Raw genomic sequence first — 15,981 nt, forward strand, 5'->3', positions numbered from 1 at the left:
GAGGACAGAGTTGTCTGGGCCTAGACATGAGGAGGCTGGGCCATGCTAGAGGTTGGGGGTTTCGGGTAAGGAGATTATAACCCACCTAAACACTACCAAAAGAGCACATCGCTACACTACATCATTTGGAATCCAGTCCCTACTCCCTACATGATTATATTATTGATGTGGCTTTTTTTTTTTTTTTTTTTTTGAAATGGAGTCTTGCTCTGTCTTCCAGGCTGCAGTGCAATGGTGCAATCTCGGCTCACTGCAACCTCTGCCTCCCAGGTTCAAGCGATTCTCCTGCCTCAGCCTCCTGAGTAGCTGGGATCACAGGTGCCTACCACCGTGCCCAGCTAATTTTTGTATTTTTTAGTAGAGACAGGGTTTCACCATGTTGGCCAGGCTAGTCTAATACTCCTGACCTCAGGTGATTCACCCACCTCAGCCCCGCAAAGTTCTGGGATTACAGGCATGAGCCACCAGCCTCCACATGGCTTTCTAAGCTCTCCCTACAAGCCTGCAACTCCCTTTCAAGTCTTGGGGTTCCTGTTCATCCATGCTGCCAGAGCTGTGGTGGGTTGTGGGTAGAGGGACAGGAAGGCTGTGTGCTTTGAGTCTCTATCCCTGGGGCTGACCGTGGAGCAGGTCATGCTCCTTGGTACATTTTGGCCCCTGCACCACCCATCACCCTGGTTCTCTGTGCAGAAGTGTGGGCTAAAGAGGAAGCGAGGCCACCTGGGAAGTGGAGGTCTCAGCCCAGTCCTGGGGAGTGAGCCTGTAGAAAGAAGAGGGACTACTAAGAAGCAGAAAGAGACCTGGGCACTTGATTCAGAAGAAGAGGACCCTGGTGACTCTGCCCCTTCCAGGGGGCTCAAGCCCCTGCCCAAGAGTCCAGTTTTATATCTGGGGGGACATCTAGGGTTGGCAGGATCTTGCCTTCTCTCCCTTGACCCTGGGGTTTGAGGCAGGAGCCTTCTACACAGGGCCCATGCACTAGACCCACCAATGCAGGTGCACCAGAAGAGCCTGGATCGAGCGGCTCCCAAGTTTTTACTTCTCTCAAAGTGCTACCCACCTGCCTATAGCACGTGCGTCTCTGTTGCATTAAAACTGTAAATAAAACTTGACACCCCAGTACTAGGCAGAATCCTAGGCATCCCACCTCTCCCCCAAACCTGCCTTCCTGGGATGGGAGAATTTAGAAATGCTCCCTGAGCCAGTCCAGGAGAGCTTCCTTCCAGCTAGGTCTCAGCCCCCGCCCTAGTGGCGGGCGGGGGGTGGGGGGGTCCCCAGCGATCCGCAGGAGGTCCGGGAACGCCTGGCTGTGGGGAAATTCAGCCCCGTCAGGCGTACGCGCTCACAGGAGCAGCGTGACCCAGTGGCCCCGGGGGATGCTGGTGCCTGGAGCCAACCCTTGCCGTGAGCTCCCCTGCGCTTGGCTTCCCTGGACTGTCGCCAGCACTGCTCCGCCTGAGGTGGCAAGGGCGGGGCGGAGCGAGGCCTTTTCTGGACTGAGGAGGAGTCATTCGGGAGGTCACTCGGCTGCTGGACTGGCTGCTGCCACAGGCGCTGCTGTCCTGGCTCCCTCCGCTCACCACTCTCCGGCGAATACTCCGGCGCACCGCGCACACTCGCGCTCTCGGACCGAACCCTGAGCCGCCGTAGCAGCCGAATTTGGGAGCATCTCTCTGTCGCTGCAGCCAGCAAGCCCCTCGATCCCTCCATCAGAGAGGTCACATGAGCCCCGAGGCCACCTGCCCGTGGAGGGACCGCCTGCCTCGCTTCCAGCCGAGGACCTGGATCGAGCCCGTGGTGGCCTCGTCCCAAGTGGCTGCCTCCCTCTACGACGCGGGGCTACTCCTAGTGGTGAAGGCGTCCTACGCAGCCGGAGGCTTCTCCAACCACAGCGCCAGCCCGTCGCCCCGGGGGGCTCTAGAGGACCAACAGCAGAGAGCCATCTCCAATTTCTACATCATCTACAACCTCGTGGTGGGGCTGTCGCCCCTGCTGTCCGCCTACGGGCTGGGCTGGCTCAGCGACCGCTACCACCGCAAGATCTCCATCTGCGTGTCGCTGCTGGGCTTCACGCTCTCCCGCCTCGTGCTGCTGCTCAAGGTGCTGTTGGACTGGCCGGTGGAGGTGCTGTACGGGGCGGCGGCGCTGAAAGGGCTGTGCGGCGGCTTCTCCGCCTTCTGGTCTGGCGTCATGGCGCTGGGATCGCTGGGCTCCTCCGAGGGCCGCCGCTCCGTGCGCCTCATCCTTATTGACATGATCCTGGGCTTGGCGGGGTTCTGCGGGAGCATGGCTTCCGGGCATCTCTTCAAGCCGATGGCTGGGCACTCTGGGCAGGGCCTGATACTGACGGCCTGCAGCGTGAGCTGTGCCTCGTTTGCCCTGCTCTACAGCCTCTTGGTGCTAAAGGTCCCTGAGTCGGTGGCCAAGCCCCGCCAGGAGCTCCCCACCGTGGATACCGTGTCTGGCACGGTTGGCACATATCGCACTCTGGATCCTGATCAGTTGGACAAACAGTGCGCAATGGGGCACCCTCCATCTCCCGGAAAAGCAAAACCCCATAAAACCACGATTGCCCTGCTCTTTGTGGGTGCTATTATATATGACCTGGCGGTGGTTGGCACAGTGGACGTGATGCCCCTTTTTGTGCTGAGGGAGCCTCTCAGTTGGAACCAAGTTCAAGTGGGCTATGGTATGGCTGCAGGGTACACCATCTTCATCACCAGCTTCCTGGGTGTCCTGGTCTTCTCTCGCTGCTTCCGGGACACCACCATGATCATGATTGGGATGGTCTCCTTTGGGTCAGGAGCCCTCCTCTTGGCTTTTGTGAAAGAGACATACATGTTCTATATTGGTGAGTCTGGCACTCTTGGAGAGGCAGGACATTGCTGGCCCTCTGCATCATGGGGCTGACCCCAGGGACAGCGTGGTCTGTGTGTCCTAGCTCAGCTCCGGGGATTGAACCTGCTACCTAGAAGGCACAAGGGACACAAGATGACGTGCCCCTGAGTTTATCTGTAATGTATTGTTAATTATCTATATTGTAAGTGAAATGTTACCAGAGTGGTATTCATGACTGTAGTGTACCAGGGTCATGGAGGTGTGGTCAGTAGTACCTGGAGTCAGTAGGGGAAGCTTCAGGATGGTCTTAAACAGAGGAGATGGGGTTGAATGTCTTCCTCCCCCAACCCTCTTTTTAAAGGGATGGAATTTCAAATGCCAAGTACCAAGGCTCACGCCTGTAATCCCAGCACTTTGGGCGGCTGCGGGGGAGGATCACTTGAGGTCAGAAGTTCAAGACCAGCCTGGCCAACATGGCAAAACCTCATCTCTACCAAAAATACAAAAATTAGCCAGGTGTGGCGTGTACCTGTAGTCTTAGCTACTCAAGAGGCTAAGGCACAAGAATCGCTTGAACCCAGAGGCAGAAGTTGTAGTGAGCTGAGATTGTGTCACTGCACTCCAGCCTGGGTGATAGAGTGAGACTCTGCCTGCTCCCCCCGACGCCCCCGCTCAAAAAAAATGGAGGGAAATTCAAGTAATTCAGCTGAAAAGGTCCCTGAATTAAAATCATTTGTAGTCAAGTAAGGGCTTTTTAAAAATGCATAAAAATACTCAATAAAATACCTTGCACGACCAATGTAATAAATTCCCCAAGGAAGCACCATTAAGTTTCCATCTGAGAACACAGGTCAGACAACTACAAGCAGAAAGCTCTAAATTAATGCTCCAATAGAAGTTTCTAGAATGATGCAAATAGTCACTATTCATTCTGTCCAATACAGAAGCCACTGGCTCCATGTGGCTATTGAACAGTTGAAATGTGGCTAGTGCAACTAAAGCACAGATTTGTACATTTTATGTCATTTTATTTAATTTAAATAGTTACACGGGGCTAGTGGCTATCATATCAGAAAGAACAACTCCAGACAGTTATCTAAGGCTGGCTCTTGGCCCAGGCAGGTCACACATCTCAGAAACATTTAACAAAATGGCAAGCTAACCTCTGGTTAGCCCTCAGTTGAACAGCATAGGACAGAGTACCCTCTTCCCCTTTTGCCCACCACCTCTCTCTGTGTCTCTCTTTGGGTTTTTGTTTTGACCTCAGCTCACTGTAACTTCCACTTCCTGGGTTCAAGTGATTCCCCTGCCTCAGCCTCCCAAGTAGTTGGGATTATAGGCATGTGCCACCACGCCAGGCTAATTTTGTATTTTTAGTAGAGACGGGGTTTCACCATGTTGGTCAGGCTGGTCTCAAATTCCTGACCTCAGGTGATCCACCCACCTCAGCTTCCCAGAGTGCTGGCTGGGATGACAGGTGTGAGCCCCTGTGCCTGGCGCTCTCTCTCTCTCTCTGTCACACACACACCCACACACCCACATACACACACACTGCATCTCAATAATCAATAGAGCTTGAGAGCTCTGCAGTGGGTGGATTCATGGGACAGATTGCTGGAGGTAATTTGCCAAAGCTCCTGGGACCATCTCCCAGAGATGTTCACTAATGTCAAGAACACACACTTCTCTCCTGGAGAAACAAGGAGAGGGGCCTTGTGTCACTGTGGTGGCACCAGTTTCACTTCCCTAGTAATCACTTAACTCCACCAGTAAAGACACATTTCACTCTGTCGCCTGTGTCTGGCCGCCTTGCAGACTGGTATGCAGCATATACAGCAGCAGCAGAGCTCAGAGGGTCACAGACTGGTCGAGGGAGGGTGCTAGTGTGCCAGCAGAGAGATGACTTCTTCCAGGTCAAGCCACATTCGGATTGTGGGGAGATGGGAGTTCTAAATGAGGCTTTTGCTAATTTCCTCCTTGGCCCAGGCTGGGCTACAGCGAGTGTTCCTGTGTGATCTCTTTCAGCTCGAGCCGTCATGCTGTTTGCTCTCATCCCCATCACAACCATCCGATCAGCTATGTCCAAACTCATAAAGGGCTCCTCTTATGGTGAGTAGTGTAAGAATCTTCTGCCTGGGCTGTTTCAGAGCTGCTCAGCATGAGGCACAGACCTGCAGAAGGCACTTGAGAGAGTATCAGAAGCATCTTTGAAGACACTAGGAACACTGGTTTCCATTCAGGGCAGAGAGAGTGGAGACAGGGGTATGCGAGTGACTCAGAAAGTCAGTCACTAAAAAGCCACAGTCAAAGAAGGATTATATCATCCATAGGTCTTGGGAAGATTCAGCAGACAGAGGCAGGATTCCTAGTGAATTGAGCCACAAAGACTGAGAAGGGGCCAGGTGCAGTGTCTCAGTGCCTGTAATCCCAGTGCTTTGGGAGGCCAAGGTGAGAGAATTGCTTGAGGCTGGGAGTTCAAGACCAGCCTGGGCAATATAGTGAGACCCCATCTCTACAAAAAATTTAGAAATTAGCCGGGCATGGTGGCACATGCTTGTAGTCCCAGCTACTCAGAAGGCTGAGGCAGGAGAAATGCTTGAGCCCAGGAGTTCAAGGCTGCAGTGAGCCAGGATTGTGGCACTGCACTTCAGCCTGGGCAACAGAGTGAGACCCTGTCTCTCTAAAAAAAAAAAAAAAGGGAGAGTAAGAGGGAAGGTCTCCTCAGAGCTCTCCAGAGACATAGCTAATGGGGAGTGAGGCAGGGACAGCAATGCACTCCTGAGCAATCTCCGTCCCTTCCACAGGAAAGGTGTTTGTCATACTGCAGCTGTCCTTGGCTCTGACCGGTGTGGTGACATCCACCGTGTACAACAAGATCTATCAGCTCACCATGGACATGTTTGTGGGCTCCTGCTTTGCTATCTCCTCCGTTTTCTCCTTCCTGGCCATCATCCCAATCAGGTAGGATGGCAGCAGCGTCTGCTGCTTGGGTTGGGACCCCGGTGCTTTGGTCTAGGAATGCTGGACCTTCTCCAGCCCACCATCACCGCGTTATTTATTTTCAGCATTTACGCGGTGGGTTCTGAGTAGGCTCTCTCACAAAGCAAAAATATTCCTGTTTCCCAACACTAAAAATCTGGCCATTTGGGAATTCCCCAAAATCACAAGTAAGAAGCAGGGTCCTTAGGCACTGGCTCACGTTTTGGCAGTTTTGTAATGACTAATTATACGAGTCCCACATACTTCCTTATAACTAGAGAGTGTGATTAGAAACCCTCGTGAACCATCAGAGCTCTTTTGTTCAGCTGCCTTTAGGTGAAAGCCATCAGACCTCATTGCACAGTACAGTTTCTTCCCTGTGCCCTCACAGGGCTCTGTGCTCAGTGCCACTGAAAACTCCTTGCTGCTGGACTGTGTGAGCTCCAGACAGGGCCTCGGACAGTCCCCTGGACTTCTCTGGGGGAATCGTGTCATTTGTAAAATCAGAGCCCTCAAATGTGGGAGCCAAGAGGCAGGAGGAAGACAAGAGGAATGGAGACGACTAGCCTAGGTCATCAACAAAATGGAAAGACAGCACGGAATAGTTCTGTCTTCAACCAGCCCTGTCCCACAGGAATACGGTAGGAGCCACAAATCCAAGCCATGTGTGTGAGTTTAAATTTTCTAGTAGACACATTTTAGAAAGAGAAAAGTGACAGGTGAAATTAATTTTAATATTAATAACCTATTTGACATGCAAAATATCTCCACACGTAATCAATTTACAAAATATATCAGTGAGATATTTCGCTTCTTTTTTACACTAACTCTTTGAAATCCAGTATGTATTTTATGCCTACGGTACATCTCAATTTGGACAAGTCACATTTCAAGTATTCAGTAACCACATGTGGGTTGAGGCTCCCACGCTGGACGGCACGGTTCTCTTTAGACTGTTAGACCCTTTTACCACTTCCTTCGAAGTGAGGTTCTCTCATTCTTTTACCACTGTTGCCACACGAGAAAGGAATATATATATATCTCCCTACAGAATAAATGTATCCACAGTAAGGCACAAGGATTTGATACAGATTTGCATTTTCAAGGGACCTGCCTAGTAGCACGTGAGGCCTCTACAGATCAGTAATGATTGTATAACAGGCAGCAGAGTAGAAAATAAAGGAAGGCAGGTCCAAGGGGACAGTGAAAGCCCTTTTGGAATTCTCACATCACATCATAATACACATCTTTGCCTGAATGGGAAGTTGAGCTTCCTAAGACAGGAGCCGTCAATCATTAGAGTTCTTTGCATTACTTCATCATTGCGAAAAATAAGATAGGAAGACCAAACAGCTGAGAGAATTTATAGATCAGCAGGCACGACCAGTTCTCATTCCTAAGGTACAAACTGAGTCAGCTCTGTTTTTGAACTGTCCTACCCTGCAGGCTTTTCATGTGCTCCTGTTTTCGTGTGAGTCCTGGCTGAATGGGTTGGATTTGAGCTAGAGCTACCATGCAATGCAGACTTCTCTGGAGTCTCACTCTCTGGCCAAATGAGCAAAGGATGAATAGTTTTTGCCCACTTAAAAATCATCCAGTCCAATTTTATTGGCAGATGGTTAACTTAGTCTCCTTAACCTAAACAAAACCCAAAAATCAATAAAAGGAAACGATACTAGTTCATGTATGTCAAAAAAAAAAAAAAAAAAAAAAAATCAGGAGACAAATGAAAGCAATGGGAAAAAACAAGTAAGAAATTGATTGCTTATGCAGATAAGGCACCCATTAGGTGCACTGTTTCCCTCTGTTGCAGACATGTAGCAATAGAGAAACACATGCAGACAAAGCCAGATTTTAAATTGACTGCTGTCAGGATCACACCCACCAGAGACTATGACTCAATTAATCTGCGGTACAGCCTGGGCATAGGAAATTTTAATCGCTCTCGTGGTGATTCAAATGTACAACCAAGATTTGGAATCTCTGGTGTAAAGGGAGTGTTTCCATTACCTTTCCCTTCTGCAAAATCACTAAAGAAATAAGATCCTGAAAAAGTTTCACAGCTAGGAGAGGCCAAGGCTGTACCATCAATCTTCAAATGAGAGCAACAGGAAAGACCAGTAAAGCTTTCGAACCACAGGAAGAAAAGTTACATTCCAATGACATAAAAACCCAGGCAGGGATGCCAGAGCAGAGGAGGACTCGGAGGGCAGAGGAGGACTCAGAGGGCAGAGAGGAGGACTCGGAGGGCAGAGGAGGACTCGGAGGGCAGAGGGGGACTCGGAGGGCAGAGGAGGACTCGGAGGCCAGAGAGGAGGACTCGGAGGGCAGAGAGGAGGACTCGGAGGGCAGAGAGGAGGACTCGGAGGGCAGAGGAGGACTCGGAGGCCAGAGAGGAGGACTCGGAGGGCAGAGGAGGACTCGGAGGGCAGAAGAGGACTCGGAGGGCAGAGGAGGACTCGGAGGGCAGAGGAGGACTCGGAGGGCAGAGAGGAGGACTCGGAGGGCAGAGAGGAGGACTCGGAGAGCAGAGGAGGACTCGGAAGGCAAAGGAGGACTCGGAGGGCAGAGAGGAGGACTCAAAGGGCAGAGGAGGACTCAAAGGGCAGAGGAGGACTCGGAGGGCAGAGGAGGACTCGGAGGGCAGAAGAGGACTCGGAGGGCAGAGATGAGGACTCGGAGGGCAGAGGAGGACTCAGAGGGCAGAGGAGGACTCGGGAGGGCAGAGATGAGGACTCGGAGGGCAGAGATGAGGACTCGGAGGGCAGAGGAGGACTCGGAGGTCAGAGGAGGACTCGGAGGGCAGAGATGAGGACTCGGAGGGCAGAGATGAGGACTCGGAGGGCAGAGGAGGACTCGGAGGGCAGAGGAGGACTCGGAGGGCAGAGAGGAGGACTCGGAGGGCAGAGGAGGACTCGGAGGGCAGAGAGGAGGACTCGGAGGGCAGAGGAGGACTCGGAGGGCAGAGAGGAGGACTCGGAGGGCAGAGGAGGACTCGGAGGGAAGAGGAGGACTCGGAGGGCAGAGAGGAGGACTCGGAGGGCAGAGAGGAGGACTTGGAGAGCAGAGGAGGACTCGGAAGGCAGAGGAGGACTCGGAGGGCAGAGAGGAGGACTCAAAGGGCAGAGGAGGACTCGGAGGGCAGAGGAGGACTCGGAGGGCAGAAGAGGACTCGGAGGGCAGAGATGAGGACTCGGAGGGCAGAGGAGGACTCAGAGGGCAGAGGAGGACTCGGGAGGGCAGAGATGAGGACTTGGAGGGCAGAGATGAGGACTCGGAGGGCAGAGGAGGACTCGGAGGGCAGAGGAGGACTCGGAGGGCAGAGAGGAGGACTCGGAGGGCAGAGAGGAGGACTCGGAGGGCAGAGGAGGACTCGGAGGGCAGAGAGGAGGACTCGGAGGGCAGAGGAGGACTCGGAGGGCAGAGGAGGACTTGGAGGGCAGAGGAGGACTCGGAGGGCAGAGAGGAAGACTTGGAGGGCCGAAGAGGACTCGGAGGGCAGAGGAGAACTCGGAAGGCAGAAGAGGACTCGGAGGGCAGAGGAGGACTTGGAGGGCAGAGAGGAGGACTCGGAGGGCAGAGAGGAGGACTCAGAGTGCAGAGAGGAGGACTCGGAGGGCAGAGGAGGACTCGGAGGGCAGAGAGGAGGACTCGGAGGGCAGAGGAGGACTCGGAGGGCAGAGGCTGGACTCAGAGGGCAGAAGAGGACTTGGAGGGCAGAGGAGGACTCGGAGGGCAGAGGAGGACTCGGAGGGCAGAGAGGAGGACTCGGAGGGCAGAGAGGAGGACTCGGAGGGCAGAGGAGGACTCGGAGGGCAGAGGAGGACTCGGAGGGCAGAGGAGGGCTCGGAGGGCAGAGGCTGGACTGGGTCAGAGTCGGCATCCTCTTCCTCGATGCCAGGAGAGATCCCAGCCTGGCTGCAATCCTAGGGGGCTGTGGCTGTACCCCTTCTTGGTACCAAAGTGAGCCAATTTCATGGTACCGTAAGAACTTGCTCTCTCCTATTTGCTCTTTAGACGCAATAGGGAGATGCTGAGGAAATAATTGTGAGGCTCTGCTCATCCATAACCCTCTCCCTTCATGCCCTCCAATATACATGCACTTAACAAATGTCTCATTTTTCATTGAGAAAACAAACCAGACGGGGTGCGGTGGCTCATGCCTGTAATCCCAGCACTTTGGGAGGCCAAGGTGTGCGGATCACAAGATCAGGATTTCAAGACAAGCCTGGCCAATATAGCGAAACTCGTCTTTACTGAAAATACAAAAATTAGCCAGGCGTGGCAGCGTGGGCTTGTAGTCCCAGCTACTCGGGAAGCTGAGGCAGGAGAATCGCTTGAACCCAGGAGGCAGAGGTTGCAGTGAGCTGAGTTTGCGCCACTGCACTGCAGCCTGGGTGACAGAGCAAGACTCCATCTTGGAAAAAACAAAAACAAAAAACAGAAGCCAAGCTATCACAACAGAATATCCTGGTCTTCTCTAATCCACAGCCCTATTCATTTGCATCCATCTTCTTTTTTCAATGATAATAACAGCAAACTCTTAAATAGCCCTTACCACCCAGGCACTACTTTCTTTCATATATTTTAACTAATCATCTTCCCAAACAATCCTCTGTGGGAATTACTATTATTATCCCTGTTTTGCAGGTGAGGAAACAGGCTCCAAGGTGTTCTATAACTTGCCAAAGGGTACACAGCTAGGAGGTGGCAGAGGCAGGATTTGAATGAAGCCAGGCAGTCTCTCCCATCCACCTCATGCATTGCACCGGGCATTTGGGTGTGGCCTCTCCCACCTCCTTAGAAAGCTCACTCCACTGCTTCACTCTCTCCTGAATTCTACCAGAACTGACATACGATGTTCCCCCCTCTCCTCCTCCTCTTCAGAGTCAAGTTCTTCCAAGGCGGGTCTGCACACGCCGCCTCACCTCCCCACCTCCCATTCACTGTCTACCCACTCCGGTCTGACTCAACTGACTGCCTCTGCTCAACCCCACCAGCGCTGCTCTCACTAAAGCCACTGATGACTTTTTAGCTGCATCAGCCGACCTGCTGCTGCCTTCATCTGACATGATTTCTCATGGCCCCTAATGCTGTTGATCACTCTCTCCTCTGGAGGTATTTGTCACATGGCTTTCAAGACACCTCATTCTTCTGTTTTTTCTCCCACTTACCTGAGATAGCTTCTTCTCTACAAACCTCCAATGTGGGAACTGTTTGGGATTCTGCTCTGGGCTGCCTTCCCACTTTACATTGTCTAAGCAACCTAAAGCACTTCCGAAGCTTCACCTTACCATTTAAACTTCCAAAATGGGGTTCTTGATACCTCCTAAGCCTGCTCACACTCCTGTCTTTCCAATCTCATGGTCCCATTAAATGGCGGCACCACCCACCAAGGGTAGAAACCTGAGAGTCACCAGCATCCACTCTGTCCTTCATCTCCTCCACCTCCAATCATTCAGGCCTAATTCACTGATTCTACTTCCAAAATATGCCTCAAACTCATGCTTTTCATCTCCAAAGCACCTGGATGACTAAGCCTCTGAACCATTCTCCATACATCCACTCCTGTTCTCCACTCCCATCCTCTCTCCAGCAGGTGGCCAGAGCAAGGTCCTTAAAGTGTCAATCAGGTCGTATCACCACCTTCTCAACGCCCTGCACTTGGCTTTCATTGCTCTTAGGATAAAACCCAAATGTTTGGCTGGGTATAGTGGCTCACACCTATAATCCCAGCACTTTGGGAGGCTGAGGTGGGGGAATTGCTTGAGCTCAGGAGCTTAAGACCTGCCTGGGAAATATAGTGAGACCCCATTTCTACAAAAATTAATACATTAGACGGGCCTGGGGTGCATGCCTGTAGTCCCAGCTACGTGGGAGGCTGATGTGGGAGGACTGCTTGAGCCCAGGAAGTGGAGGCTGCAATGAGCAAAGATCACGCCACTGTGCTCCAGCCTGGATGACAGAGCAAGACTCTGTCTTAAAAGAGAAACAAAAACAAAAACAAAAACAAAAAAATGAATGTCTTACTGTGGACGACAAGGCCCTGCGTAAGCTGGCCTGGCCACCCTCTCACCTCCTGTTCATTGCCCACCCTCCCCAACCCTCAGCCACAGTCGCCTCCCCTCCCACTCTTCCTCCTCCACCCACACCTTTCCCACCCAACTAGTTGTGGTCTTAACTGAAACACCATTTTCTCAAAGAGAATTTTCCTAACCCTCCTCAATCTAAATGAGACCCTTCTATTACATGCTCCCAGAGCTTCCCATGTTCTCCTTTGCGGCATGCAGTGATGATGATTTCATGATTAGCTGTTTCATATGCTTTCTCACTAGACTGAAGGCTTCCTAAGGGCAGAGACCATGGCTGTTTGGCTCTCCCTGCAGCCTCTGTGTCCACAGAACCTAGCATATAGGAAGTAATCAAAAAGCATTTGTTTAATAAATGCGTGCCCAGTCAGAGGGTGTAGCATCTCTCACAGCACTGACTTACGCTGACTAAGTCAGCACTGCTGACTGCCCACATCCCAGAGCTGCCTGGGGCTGCCCATGAAGTCAGGTGCTGGCCATCACTTTGTGGCTGTGCTATAGTGGTCCACAGCAGGGGTCAAGGGTCATGTGGCCCTGTGCTGGCTGCTTCCAAGTCTTCACTCTCCACTTGCCAGCCTTGTAATACAATGAGTCTTAAGGATAGTCAGCGCCCCTCCCAGTAGGGCCCTAGCACTCATAGAAGGGAAATCTGTGTGTTGGGAAGTCTCTACAACGTTTCCCTTAAAAGGCTTGGATCTAAGTGCACAACCCATGTTAGCACCTCCAAGTGTTGTTCATTCATCAAGAAGTGCTGTGCTGTAGCTTAGAGCCTGAGGATTCTGGAGCTCAAGCAGGTGAGAAAGTCCAGGGTGCCAGAGCTTGAAGGACAAGCCAAAGTCACACTGATCCAGGACTTCAGTTCAGACCTCCTAATTGCTGTGCATCCATTTATTAAGATAATTTTAAACAATGTAATGGATAAAGGAGCTACGGAAAGGCAGAAGGTGAGGCAGCTCATTCTGCTTGCAATTAGCAAAGGCTTAATCTTGATCTTGAGATATACATGGGAGTTCATCCGCAGGCAGAAGTGACATGGAAGGAGATTCCAGGAAAAAGAAAATGTGGAGGCGAAGGGCTCAGGATGTTATGGGCCACAGGGAGAAGTTCAGTACTTGCAAGACCGGCATGAACCTGAAGTAAGAGAAGTTCCTTTGGACAATCTCTCCCCACTCAGTGCAGGATTCTGATGCCATAAATGAATAAAAAATTTTAAGTCTACCAGCAATAAAGAGATGGCCTGATGGATGGGGAGGAAAAGGCGCACCCTTTGTTACAGGACCACCAGGTTCAATTGGCCACTGCACAGTAACAGACTCCAAGACAGTGGGAGTTGCAGCAGAAAAAGCGTTTAATGATATACAGCAGCCGAACAAGATGGAGGAAACCTTAAACCCACCTCCCAGGGAGGTTTGGGGATGGGCTTCTAAGGGGTCTGGATGGGTGATGGGCTAGTGTAGGGATTGCTCTGATTGGTCAAGAAGTGAGGGTTGAAATCACAGGACAGGGAGATGAAGAAACCGCATTCCTGTGCTGAGTTGTTTCCTTGGTGAGGGTCTTCGGGCTAGGTTGGCACCAGCCATTCTGCTGGAATTCAGGATCTGAAAAACACTGGCTGGGTGTGGTGGCTCATGTCTGTAATCCCAGCACTTTAGGAGGCTGAGGTGGGTGGATTGCCTGAGGTTGGGAGTTCAAGACCAGCCTGACCAACATAGAGAAATCCTGTCTCTACTAAAAATACAAAATTAGCAGGGTGCATGCCTGTAATCCCAGCTACTCAGGAGGCTGAGGCAGGAGAATCGCTTGAACCTGAGATGCGGAGGTTGCAGTGAGCTGAGATCGCTCCATTGCACTCCAGCCTGGGCCACAAGAGCAAAACTCAGTCTCAAAAAAAAAAAAAAAAAAAAATTAAAATTGAAAAACACCTTAAGCAATTCTTAAGTAAAAAGGGCCAGTATCAGAGATTCTAAATGGTCAACATGCTCCTTTTAGTTAGCAGCTGCAGGGAAGTGGGTCACAGTGCAGCAGCACACCCTGGTCAATGCCTACCTATGATTTTGCCTATTGCCTGGCTTGTAATTCTCATTAACCCTGCGAGTGCAGCTTCACCTTTACCCTAGTTGAGCTTTTCTCTTGTAACTCTCTACGGTAAATTCTTACAGCATCGTGGCCTATAAAGAAGTCCCATGGTGACATCACAGAGAAATGAAGATGCTTCCCTCCAGAAGCTGAAAACGCCAGCCATGGCCAGCCCCACAGAAGACAAAAGAAGGGACCAGGGAACTGGTAACCAAAGCAACCCACTGCCTAAGAAACCCACGTTCCAGCTGGAGTTGGCTTCAGAATGACTTGCTCTGGCTCAGCGATCCCTGGTGGATAGGGAAGGCACTTTCCTGGTGATAGAAACACGTTCTCAGCTTTAAGACACCCCTAGAGGCAGAGATTAGGTTCTGTGACAGAAGAGCATGAACTAACTAAAGGGTTCTATGCAGGCTGCACACAGCTGTCCCAGGCCCTGTGAGAGGCTTCGGACTCCACCTACAGCAAACCTGCCTCTTTTCTTCAAGGCACTGTCTTGAGGGCTCCAAGGTATGGCTAACTAGTCACCTGAGTGCTGTGCTAAAAGCCCCACGGAGAACTCAAAGCATGCATTATCATAGTCTGAGGGGAACGTGGAAGGGATGTTTTGTAAGAATTACCAACAGTTTTGCACGAACAATGTATTTTAAATTAAAATAAAACCTTGAAAAAAGTCAGCTTTCTTTCTTGAGTCTTTCTTAGCTATAAACACTCAGGAGAGCGACAGAGCTCAGGCCCTTGGCTTCTGGGTAGTTTTGTTATTACTGTTGTTTACAGTGGCACTGTTTACAATAGCAAAGACCTGGAACCAACCCAAATGCTCATCAATGATAGACTGGACAAGGAAAATGTGGCACATATACACCATGGAATACTATGCAGCCATAAAAAATGATGAGTTTGTGTCCTTTGTAGGGACATAGATGAATCTGGAAACTATAACTCTCAGGAAACTGACACAAGAACAGAGAACCAAACACCGCATGTTCTCACTCATAGGCGGGTGTTGAACAATGAGAACACATGGACACAGGGAGGGGAGCATCACACACTAGGGTCTGTTGAGGGGGCCAAGGGAGGGACAGTGGGGTGGGGTGGGGAGGTCGACATGGGGAGAAATGCCAGATGTAGGTAACAGGGGGATGGAGGCAGCAAACCACATTGCCATGTGTGTATCTATGCAACAATCCTGCATGATCTGCACATGTACCCCAGAACCTAAAGTACAATAAAAATTTTTTTTTTAAAACAAGCAAATGTCACAAGGCCTTCGTCAATGGGACATTTAATTGAGTACTTCCAGTCAACGGTGCTTCCCAAAGTGGGTGGTGTGAAGGAAGAGAGATAAGTTAAGAGCCATTTTATTTGAGGTACTCATTTTTGTAACCTAGTTTACTTGGATTTATAAAAGCAGACTTGTCTAATAAAATCAACGTTCATAGCAGGAGTGTGTGAATCGTTCTTTCCCAGGTCAGATTCCATCCATGACTACAGGCATGACGTTCTTACACAGGGTAAAACGCAAGGCTAGAGAATGCATTTAAGTCTCAGGGTATTGGGGCTCAGAGAGTTTGTATCTCTAATCCTCTTGCAGGGAATGAACAAAATTCTATGACACATCTAATAAGGTCCAGGTCCCATGCGAGGTGCTGAGACACAGAAAGAATAGCACGTGACTGTGTCTGCCCTAACAGAGCGTACTAACAGGTGAAGCAGACAGAACAGCAGGTAACGTTTGCTTCTACTGGGAAGGAGCTAGCACCCTTCCACTGAGTCAGGCAATGTGAGCAGAGCAGATGGGATGGGAAAATGAGTTCAAGAAGTTCAAGATCACGTTCAACCTCCCCAACCTCACTAATGTAAGGGAGCACAGAATCCAGATTTGGGAGATCAGGGAGGACATCCCAGAAGTGACTTCTATGATAAGGCTGGAGGGTAAGTAGGAGTTACCAAGGCCAGATGTTGGGGGACATTCCAGGTAGAAGGAGGACTATGCTGG

General features: G+C 51.0%; 1 protein-coding gene across 1 annotated transcript; it reads left to right on the forward strand.

Annotated features, from left to right (window-relative positions):
• Positions 1-1,528: 1,528 nt before the first annotated feature.
• On the forward strand, positions 1,529-14,653 carry SLC46A2 (solute carrier family 46 member 2). The gene is made up of 4 exons (XM_012461846.3): positions 1,529-2,851; positions 4,864-4,947; positions 5,643-5,799; positions 14,066-14,653. Exons 1-4 carry the CDS (start codon positions 1,723-1,725, stop codon positions 14,094-14,096), a joined length of 1,401 nt encoding a protein of 466 aa, XP_012317269.1. The 5' UTR covers positions 1,529-1,722; the 3' UTR covers positions 14,097-14,653.
• Positions 14,654-15,981: the final 1,328 nt, after the last annotated feature.

Source organism: Aotus nancymaae, unplaced genomic scaffold, assembly GCF_030222135.1.
Source record: "Aotus nancymaae isolate 86718 unplaced genomic scaffold, 86718_ANA_hifiasm-v0.15.2.pri h1tg000003l, whole genome shotgun sequence".
NCBI lineage: Eukaryota > Metazoa > Chordata > Mammalia > Primates > Aotidae > Aotus > Aotus nancymaae.

Coding starts and splice junctions, on each gene's coding strand:
- SLC46A2 (XM_012461846.3), top strand. CDS start 1,723: ATGAGCCCCGAGGCCACCTGCCCGTGGAGGGACCGCCTGCCTCGCTTC. Junction 2,852..4,863: donor GACATACATGTTCTATATTG/GTGAGTCTGGCA, acceptor GATCTCTTTCAG/CTCGAGCCGTCATGCTGTTT. Junction 4,948..5,642: donor CATAAAGGGCTCCTCTTATG/GTGAGTAGTGTA, acceptor TCCCTTCCACAG/GAAAGGTGTTTGTCATACTG.